Genomic DNA, 10,414 nt, shown 5'->3' on the forward strand with positions numbered 1-10,414 from the left:
AAATTCACGACAGGAAAAAATTGAATAGTCAGTCTTAAACGTCACTCTTTATTTTCCATAAACCTTAAAAAACATGGTTAATAGTGCTAAACAAAAATCACATGATTAATCAACATGTATTGCGTAATAATGAATGATTGAAATTATTATTAATGTGTTAATAAATTTATCTTTATCTTAAAATGGATGAAAAAAACATTTTTTGGTATTTTCTTGATCAACAAAAATTATATATTCTCTCCCATTCCATCCGTCTCGGTCACCAGAGCTCGTTCCAGAATAACACGACCCTCTTTGTAACGTTGGTTTTCATCTGTAGCATATTCGTAGACCCAACCGAGTTTAGCATCACAGTTTTTGCAGCTGACATCGCGCACCATATGTCTGCCAGTTAACATTATGCGATCTTGAATTTCACTGAAAGAAGAGAATATATTAATTTCTGTTTTAGGGCAACCTATTTCAAACAGATCATTTTGTATTTAGTTTTTTTCAAAAACTCATGTTATATTCAGCCAATTTAGGTTGTGACGTTTCACTTTTTTTCATCGTCTTCTATGATCATGAAAATAATTTGAGGCATTTTTGTTTGAATCTCCTCAGAGTTAACTCTACAGTTTATCATGGAACTAGTTAATTAAAGTCCGATGAATTATTTTGTACTCAGAAAAATAAAAAAAAATATCTTCAGATACCATCCCCTGAGGTGATTCATAATTAACGAATGAAGAGTATAACCTCTTGGTTATATCGATTGAAATCGATATTTTATTATCTCTCTATTGGAATAGTGCATGTTAGATTCAATTGCAATGAATTTAGCGAGAAGAAGAACCCTGCAAGGTGTCTGGTATCATTAGAACTCCTCCAATAAGGATATCTGATATCAAATAAAATATTGCAATCTCTAACTAACCTGTAGTTCAGATTAACGACTTTATTAAACAAAAAAGCACGTCCAGTGGCACCTGTGAATCTCGTACTGATTAACTGTCCTCTGTTCGTCAGATTAGTATCGCAAGATGCACAAGAGAACAAACGAGTGCCTCCAATGTGTTCAAGGAAAATAATTCCCATTGTAATTCTCCTTTATTTTCTTCCCTCTGAAGGTTTCTCACGCAAAACGGCGTAAATATTTTCAGAATATATCACTTCCAGATAATAAGGACCAGGAAAACGTTAATAGTCACCCGGAAATCTCCGATTTTTAATGCTATCTTATGGGATGACACCCGAGATGTGACGCTTTGTTATTGCTTTTCGTTGACATGTGTCTGAAGTGGTTTGATTACTGGAACAGAGCATCTGATTCTGCCTGAACCAAAGAGAATGGACTAAAGTAGAGATTCGGTTCTCGGGAGTAGATTAAAGGCGAACAGCATTTCAGTACCTCACCCCAGAAAAGGGAGGGCGCCACATGCAAGTTCAGGGGTATCTGTCCATCAGTTGAGTCGGTAACTGAACACTAGTAGTCCGGAACTGTTCTTGGAGATAGTGATTCGTATGAAGTTAGCGAATAGGTGATTGGTTTTCGTAACGTACACTCCAGAATTTGAATAAAACAAAGAGCCTTAACTCCATTTACATCAAAATATGCTATCTTTATTACGTATTATCACGCCTTTAAATACAATATGTTACATAGTTTTTCTCCCTATATACATACGTCTATATTCTCAAGTAACTCGTGGAAATTACATTAAAGCCAGTTACACATATAGTTTTGGTAGTAATGTGCTAAAATGAGTTGAGTAAAACATAAAAACTATTAAATTCACGATTGTCTTCATAAATCTTTGTTTCTAGAAGAAAATATTGAACGAGCTTTTTCACAATTCCGGGAATTCTCCCAATCAAAAGTCTAGTTACAATTTTGCCTGAGCTCAGTGATAGCCGGTATAATCTCAAAATGAAAAATTACTTAAATCATTTTATCACGTCATCACTACCTTGTGCATTACAATCATGAATGATTTATATATTTGACTTACATTCTCATTTATTTCTCCATTAATCCATCAGTAAATATCTGGTCAGTATTAGGTCATGGGCACCGGGCCCTCTTATACGGCAGAATAACGATTTACAATAACAAAATAAAAACAAGTTAACATAAATAGAATAATGTTTCCTCCACTGTAAATATTTTCATAGAAAGCACAAAGATAATTGTGAGAAATTGAAACATCAACATGAAAGAACAGTATTAATTGGTCATTTTGTATGTTCTTTGCACGTTTGTTTATATTGAAGGCACATTTGAAATACGGATGATTATAAAAATTTTCTCAAGTAAGTTAAGGCCCTGAAAGTTCCGCATATATGTATTGATTACCTACAATCATAGGTATATCTTCTATCCCCAAGCAATCTGTTTTATTTGCAGTACCGTAAACAAAAAAAAAAAGAAATTTTCTCATCAATAGAAAAATATAAAAGATTAGAAATTCGTTCAGCCAAAATCACAGACAAATCTTTTAAATTTTCGTCCCAGTCAATTAACCATTAAATACTTTTGCATAAAAAAAAACATTTTCGTTCTCAGTAGACTCAGTAGGTCATCATAAATTCGGAGAAATACGTCGATATAAATAATATAAATATAGGTTCGAATATGTTCCTCTCTCAACTTATTAATATTCATCGTACTTACATGCAACGTATTATATGTCTCTATATAATATATTTGTGGATTTCTATTAAACATCTTTTTTTTCGTACTATATAAGTCACATTGAGTCAATGTACATACGTGTGCAGATATATCGGTTGTCAAGAAGCAAAACGAAATTACTCGATTCACCTGAGAAATATGCATTTGGTGAATGTCTCGTCATCCAATAATAATATTCGAATTTGCAAACTCTTCTTCACTGAACTGATTTCAAAGTAAAGTCCATAATTTCGTTTTACTTCACTACTGATTTTATACCAATCCGTCTCAATACATTTTGATTTTTTTCCCCTTATCATTATGATTTTTATTTATAAAGTGTAAGAAGACATTGGTTTAATACTGCTACTACCTATTTACACGAGACCATCTTTACCATAAACTCTCGCTAAGTATTTTCTTTATTGTATCAAAATATCGATAACTCATCGTAGACTAATAAAATTAATGAAAATAACGTCGTAGAATTACGAATAATAAAGATAAAAATTCATTAAATTATTCTGCTGGATTTTCAATCATGTTTATAGTCTAAAATGCCCATGTGTAGTAGCAAAGTGGTAGTGTATAGCAGGAGATGATCACATCACATTAATAATTTAGTAACTTTTTTCGAAATTTAAAAATATTGAAAGGACCTGAGAAAATGTCGTTTAACCTATTCAGCAAGCCCAGAGCACCCCAAACTATCACCATTTGTGCATTAATCCATTAAGAGTTTCCCTGCTCTTCTGACCTTGACATTTTTGCCTAGAATTGGCAAACACAATCGACCAAATTCTTATCATACTGCTACGAAAGACCAGATTTTTTTTTAATTCATAGAACCAATTCCCGCATTTTAATAAATTTTTCTGAGTTCCTCTGCACCTTTTCTTCTTGCAGACGATTTGGGCTCATCTCTTGCTCGGTCTTTACCACCTTCCTACTGAAATTATCCATAGTCGCTCAACACATTCATTGTTCGCTTCGTTTATATTTTATAATAAATCTTGAAGCACCGATACAATTAATCAGTCCCTTGGAAGCATTCACCAATAACAAATGAGTTCATCTAAAGTAAAAAATGTATAAAACAATGATTTTGGTTTTCCAAAACCCCACGAAATTTTTGCCATTCAATGCTCCAGACGAGATACCTGCGCTTAAACCCCATAAGACAGCAAAGGTTGATAAGATATTTTCCGCATAAAAGTCGTAATATTAATAAATAAATGATTGAGAAAGTGTATACTTGAAAATGTCATTCAAACATACAATCAGATGAGAAATAGATCCCTGCGCTTAGCATGAAATCTCTCTCTCTCTCTCTCTTTTCTTCTAAACATCCAATAAAAATTGACGGTTATGAAATAAAAAATGAGAGTAAAACTCTTCGTAGAAATATAGAAGATGGCTGTAAGAATAATATTTTGTCTGTAACATGCTGATGCAATTGGTTCTACGAATTCATTGCTGATAACAGACTCGATAATCGGTGATTCATAGAAAAAAGATACAAATTTACTTGGTAAGTTTCGTCCGCTTGGCAGCAACTTCAGCGAGGCATGCCAGCGCCTCCAAATCCGGTGACCAAGCTGTTCAAATTTAAAAGATATCATATAATACTGATTTCCGTGTGTTAAATACTGAGTAGGTCATCAGCAGTTTGTCCAGAAAAAAAAAATAAAACATTTTCTTCCGTAGACAATAAAATTTTTACCAATGTATACATTTCTCAATTTTGCCCTCGAATGATATGGCCTCGAAGCCTTGTAATCGTTTACATACCGTTATGCTCTGAAAACTCCAAAAGTGCGGTTTTCAACAAAAACTTGTTTATATACATTCGCGTAAAAAAATGTTATCCGATCGTGCACCAGCGAATCGATAAAATTGAATCGTTTTCTCTCAAATGCAGTTATTATTAAGCCTTATGAGTCTCCTTCGATTAAATTGAATTCAATTATTGATTTTTTAATTTTGATAGTTTTTGCGAAAATTGTTATTTACAAGGAATGAACAAATCTCCTGGATTGTTTGAAGGGTGACTTAAAAAAATGGTTGGAGAGCCTTTTTGACCGAGTTCATACGCGATAAAAGAAAATTTGCAAACATTCGATAGCTTTGTAACCTATAAAGCCTTATTGTACAAAAGTTTCATTTATCCCGACTGTTAACTTTATGTACGTCATTTGGCTTCGCTTGAGGTGATAAGAGAACGGGAGGAGAACAAAAATGTAAAAAACCTCAAAGGCAATATTTCTGCGATAAATAAAATTTAAAAAATGAGTCCATATGAGAGGCCAGCCACCCCCCATTTTTTTTCTGAGAGATGTATACTCACGATAAAATGTTCTCTTTTTCTTGGAATATCTATTGGTGGTTCTTAAGTGCAATAATAAATTGACCACAAAGATCATACTCACGTTTTCCTGCCTCTTTATTACTCGAATCCTTAGAAACAGTAGCAGACGCATTGCGAGTGATACTTTGCTTTCTAGCTTTTCGTTTCTGGCTGCCAACCAGCAAGGCCTTCTCCGTTTCCTCATGAGAATCATTCAGGTGATGTAATTGGTCATCTTTTTGACTTGTATGGCCACGTTTCGCCGAATTCACATGCATTTTCTGATGAAATTTCTTTTTTTTAGTGCGCTGCTGTTTCTTTTTCTCCTGAAATTCCTCCCAACTCAATGATGGCAATGCTTGAATTTTTTTCTCTAGATTAAAATCCCTGCAAAAACGAATGATCATGTAATTTTGCTTTAAATTGACATCGGTTGAAACTTACTCTGCCTTGAAACGTTTTCGGGCATTCCATGGTACATATTCTTGATCGGGTTCAGCTCCTTCAGTCTCAGTATCCTCAGGCTTAGATGCTTCAACTCGGCCTTCAGCACTGTACCAGGAAAACATTGAGTGAAATGAATAAAAATTTAATGAGATAATATTCCGGATATTCAACTTAATTTATCCAATTTTCATGAGTTATTGAATTTTTTACATTCATGCATTGTTAATGTCACCAACAATAATCATTCATAACAAATAATAAGCTATTGGTTTATTTTTTTAATCAAATAAGGGATGCTAATCAGTTTTTTTCACACACGTTTCCGCTTTCCTTATCATCACTGATAGCAGATAAATAAGAGTGATCCGTTAATGAAGAACAATACGTTTCAATGTAAATGATTAAAAAGAATAACAAACCTATCAACAAGATGCTCCGAATCGCTGCGTGTACTATTGCCCCCCTCGCTACTTAAAGAATCAGTCTTTTCGCTCACATTGGACGATATAGAATTTCTCCGTTCGTTTCCTAGTTTCTCACTAGCATCAAACCTCTTTCGTTTTCCTTGGGTCATGGGCACAAGTGTTCTCTGTTGTTCGGCAAGAAATTTTTGGTACCTAACTCCCTTACAGCTCCTCTCTCCTCTATAACTGGCTTCATCAGTAATCACCTCACTTCCATCAATGAATGTGCTCTCATTTTTATTCACCTCCTCATTGAACCGGTACTCTTCGTTATTATTGGACTCGGTAGGAACCTCACATTCGCTGAAAAGATCAGCTTTGCAGTCTCGTTTTTGTTCCAAGTCTATAGGTAGCTCAGTGTAACGTTTTTTCGGCGGTTTTGGTACAGAAGACTTTTCCTCCGAGAAATTTCCAAGTGTATTTCCATCAATGATGGCCTGATTGTTGGTGTGATGATTTTTTTGAGGTGTGCAGAGAAAACTGAGGCCACCAAGCTGAGATTCATCGGCCAATTTACCGGGTTGAATGACATTATTACCAATCTTTGAGTTTGATGATTCCAAATGTGAGGCTGCTGTTTCGGAAGTCTGATCAAATCCCCCACTTTCCTGCTTTTTATTTGTTGGTCGTGTTGACAATGTCCTCAGAGGTGGTGCTGGTAATTTATACCACTTGAAGTCCGGATTTGCATGCAGAAATGCATCTTTATACTGTAAATCGATAAATTAATGGCAAATTGAAAGGGCTAACTATCGGGACGAATTGAATATTCTTACTTGTTGAGCTAGAATAATGTATGCCTGTTTTTGATCGGGGCGGAGTGTTGCCCACCACTCGCCAAGGACCCTAGTGACTGCACGATTTTCAAGATTTGGAAAGTGCGTACGCACGCAAGCTCGATGACGTTTGCAAAATATCAAAAAAGCGTTCATTGGACGACGAGCATGATGAGCTGGCTCGCCGGCCTCCCTGTCCTCCTGAGCAATTAAAAATGTTAACATTCAGTAATCTATTCAATATCGATAATTGATGCAACGATGTAGTGAAGGATGATAAGTGAACTTTCGCGTTTTTCATTCAGAAGAAAATTAAAAATTTTATGTATTGTATTAATTTTAGATTGATCACTGTGGAGAAAGGCCTCGTTTGAACTAATTAACTGGTACGAATTGGCTGATCGAAAAAATTTGACTCTTTCTATTAAAGTGTCTACAAAGAATTGTTATTTCCAAAGGGAGAGAGGTGGGAAGGATTATAAATATTATAAATACTCTACTTAAAGAAATTCAACGAATTTTTTGAACGTCCGACGGAGTCTGGGAATTTTTAAAAATATGACGGCATTCAGGGAATCGCCAAAAATTTCGGAGGTACACAAAAAATTTGTTGAAAACTCGAGGCAATGCAACCCAGTTCTGAGAAATGCGGGACAGATGGATAAGATCATCAACGTATCTACGTATACTGACAGCTGTATCAAAGGTACAGTCGTCGACAATTTTTTTCTCCTTTTCCTTTATTATCTATTGACACTTTTGGAATGGAGAAAGAATTTAGAAACAAATGGAGCAATTAAATGAAACTCTGGAAAAGTTCAAAAGAAAAATATCCTGAGACATCGCTTGTTCTTCATTCAATCATTTTTCACTCCTTCAATATCTGCCCTGAGTCATCACAGAAGCAGATACTACTCTCACAGTGTTATTGTCGATAACAATTGTCGCTCACAATTGTATTGACAATCTTTGTGTAAAAAAATATATCAATTATTGAATAATCGATTTAGAGAATTTTTAGTTGCTGGTAAATTAACTCCAGTTAAACATGTGGACTTTCCTTATCTTTAACCATAGTGTAACCCTGAGTTAAGTTAAACAAAAGCTGCCCCATGTTTCAATTCCATTGTTCTTTGGAAGTAAAAATAAAAATTAGTCAAGATGAAGGAAAACACTCCCAGATGGGTCTACGAGATTATTTCCGTAGCAGAGTAACTGGACCAATACATAGATGCTTAAGGATAATTTACGGTCAGCCATGAGATAACGAATTGATAAATCACTCAACTACGTCACTGATGGATTTTATGCGTGAAATAGTGTGTTTCGTGATAAGTACATAAAAGTGGTTTTTCACTTGTGGGAGGTGTACACCACGAGCCGAGGGTGAATGATGTAATGCACCAGCCAAAATCTACTTTCGTTATCTAATAATATTATCGCCAAAGATGTCGATGAATAAGAGAGTCCGAACGATGATAACCAATTTCATATGTGAAAAATCTGTTCAACTACAGACCGAGGCTTCACAATTTAAACGGTCTTGACAGGTCATTTGTTGGTCAATAATTGAAGAAAAAAGATTGCGTAAAAATTAAATGCATGATTGTTGTCTAACTACTCACATCGCAATTGACGACCCACCCTGTACCTTGGGACAATTAACTAGTTCTACCATTGAAGATATTAATTAGGAAAATTTTCTAGAAATCATCGCACTAGCAGGCGTTATTGTTGTTATAAAAAATCGAGAGAGATAGTGCAATTTTTATTATATTTCTAATGAAATAAAAAAAAACTGAAAGGATAGTTTTTATAAAATACTAAAATCAATAGACCATCTTTGTCTCGCATTCGTCTATTGCTCTGAATACTTAAATACTGGAAAAAGTTCTGCGTTTATCACTAAGATTGGTAAAAAAACATTCCAATTAGTAACACGAATAATCCTCCGATTTAAAGGTCACACATGCTTAACGAAGTCCAGACATGCAAATGTACACGAATAATAATCAGATCTGGTTCAATTTTCCTCTGAAGCTTTGAAATTGTCGATAAAAAATTCAAGGAACATTTGCGAATATTCCTAATTAACAAGAAAACCATTTAATGCCCTCCACCATTTGCTGTTCCGAAAACTTCATTAAAACAACCTTCTCTAATACTTGATGACTGACTATTGCGACAGATTGTATGATATTCATATTTTTCCTCACACTCCTCCCCGCACTCTAATTACTTCCTGGAAAAATCTTGCCATTTGGCCCACGAAACGCCTCAAATCTTTCCGAAGAACAACGAATAAATAGCATATTAATGACGAGGTAAGAATCGACTGGGCTCTCACACACAGAATGATCAAAGTGACAGCTGGAGTTGTGGAATGTAAATACTGTCAACATCGAATGTCCCCTTGCACCAGCAACACGTCTCCATTAACCGATAATTTGTTCTGAATATTTCTATAAATTTCCCTCAAACTTATCGAATCCATCAAAATCCCGATAAAATCTCCACTAAACTGACTTTCGTAAAATATTTCAATCTCAAGGTTGATGTCATTCGTTCCGTGTTCTCAGGTTTTGAATACCTACACATACACAACAGACGTCACACCGCAGCCGCCGCACTCTTTAATCGAATTCCTCCGCAAAGATTCACTGTTTATACCCAATTATAAATTCACATACCTCACTCAGTATTAATCCAATATTTTGACCGAATGAATGCACCTCTTTGACACGCAATTACCACAAAATAATCATTGGAATAGCGGAGACTCACCTTCTGCTGTTGTTCGTTGGCAGCCATTTCTGATTTTACTTGACAATTCACTCAACGGCGCATAATAAAGATAAAGCTCTTGCGATCCCTCACTGACTTCTCCCTCTCCTCTTCCACTTGTTTTTTTTTCTTATTTTGGCATTCAATGCAAACGTTTTGTTGTGGTCTGTCCCCCGTCGTCTGCACTTTGGCGACTTTATTCTCCACCTGACATCGCCAGACTGACTGGGCCCCTCAACGAAAGCTACAACTGATAATCGTTTTTCTTCTATTTATTTTTTGGTGATGATGTGACGACGTGAGAGCTCGGACCCTAATGACTCAGATGACGTTCCTGGCTCTTGTTAAGAGTGGAAATCCCCAACATTTATAATTTATCGTGTATTATCCGTAATGGCGTTCAACACTGTTGAGGTTCTGTTGGGGACATGGGACTTCTTGACACTTCAATTACCTCCGGATTCTGAATAAAAATTTTTGAGCTTTTTATGAATGAAAAATAACGACTGGGAGCCATCCGATAATCGCTACCTTAAATACAAATCGTAATTCACATACTGATGAAATTGGCACTTGCGTTGTTTGTTTGGGATTAGTGGGAACAGGAGGACAACTGGAGCTGTCGTGATGTTTTGATCCTACGCGGGTACTACGAGACACCACTGCTGTCAATAAGGTAGGTCATGAGCCGGCTGACGATGCCCGGAATGCTTCGAGGAAAAATCGTTCGGGAGTTTTCAGACAGCGGGAGCCACCGTACGGGTGAGTGCTAGTGAGCGCGGGAAATCATAACCCGGGAGAATTTTATTCAATGGGTACGGTAGCACCACTAGCAGCTGGACACCTTCAACTTGATGAATCATTCACCTTTGGTCATACATCTCTTACATATATATTTAAACTATGTATTTGATATTTTATCTAATATTCGAATATTTGTTAA

The 10,414-nt window shown here is 35.7% G+C and overlaps 2 protein-coding genes across 4 annotated transcripts; both read right to left on the minus strand.

Annotated features, from left to right (window-relative positions):
• Positions 1–28: 28 nt before the first annotated feature.
• Ype (Yippee) lies at positions 29–1,333 on the minus strand. The gene is made up of 2 exons (XM_064121693.1): positions 917–1,333; positions 29–417 (listed from the first exon to the last, which is right to left on the minus strand). The coding sequence occupies exons 1-2, from the start codon at positions 1,075–1,077 to the stop codon at positions 228–230; spliced, it is 351 nt and encodes a 116-aa protein (XP_063977763.1). The 5' UTR covers positions 1,078–1,333; the 3' UTR covers positions 29–227.
• A 243-nt stretch (positions 1,334–1,576) lies between these two features.
• LOC135162813 (HMG box transcription factor BBX) lies at positions 1,577–10,137 on the minus strand. Of its 3 annotated transcripts, none has more exons than XM_064121691.1 (7): positions 10,003–10,137; positions 9,472–9,934; positions 6,688–6,888; positions 5,867–6,621; positions 5,445–5,552; positions 5,083–5,387; positions 1,577–4,251 (listed from the first exon to the last, which is right to left on the minus strand). In XM_064121691.1, the coding sequence occupies exons 2-7, from the start codon at positions 9,496–9,498 to the stop codon at positions 4,178–4,180; spliced, it is 1,470 nt and encodes a 489-aa protein (XP_063977761.1). In that variant the 5' UTR covers positions 9,499–9,934; positions 10,003–10,137; the 3' UTR covers positions 1,577–4,177. The 3 variants fall into 3 exon arrangements, with proteins under 3 accessions (XP_063977761.1, XP_063977762.1, XP_063977760.1); XM_064121692.1 differs by having other exon boundaries at positions 10,030–10,105; XM_064121690.1 differs by lacking the exons at positions 9,472–9,934; positions 10,003–10,137 and adding an exon at positions 9,039–9,262.
• Positions 10,138–10,414: the final 277 nt, after the last annotated feature.

Source organism: Diachasmimorpha longicaudata, chromosome 5, assembly GCF_034640455.1.
Source record: "Diachasmimorpha longicaudata isolate KC_UGA_2023 chromosome 5, iyDiaLong2, whole genome shotgun sequence".
Classification (NCBI taxonomy): domain Eukaryota; kingdom Metazoa; phylum Arthropoda; class Insecta; order Hymenoptera; family Braconidae; genus Diachasmimorpha; species Diachasmimorpha longicaudata.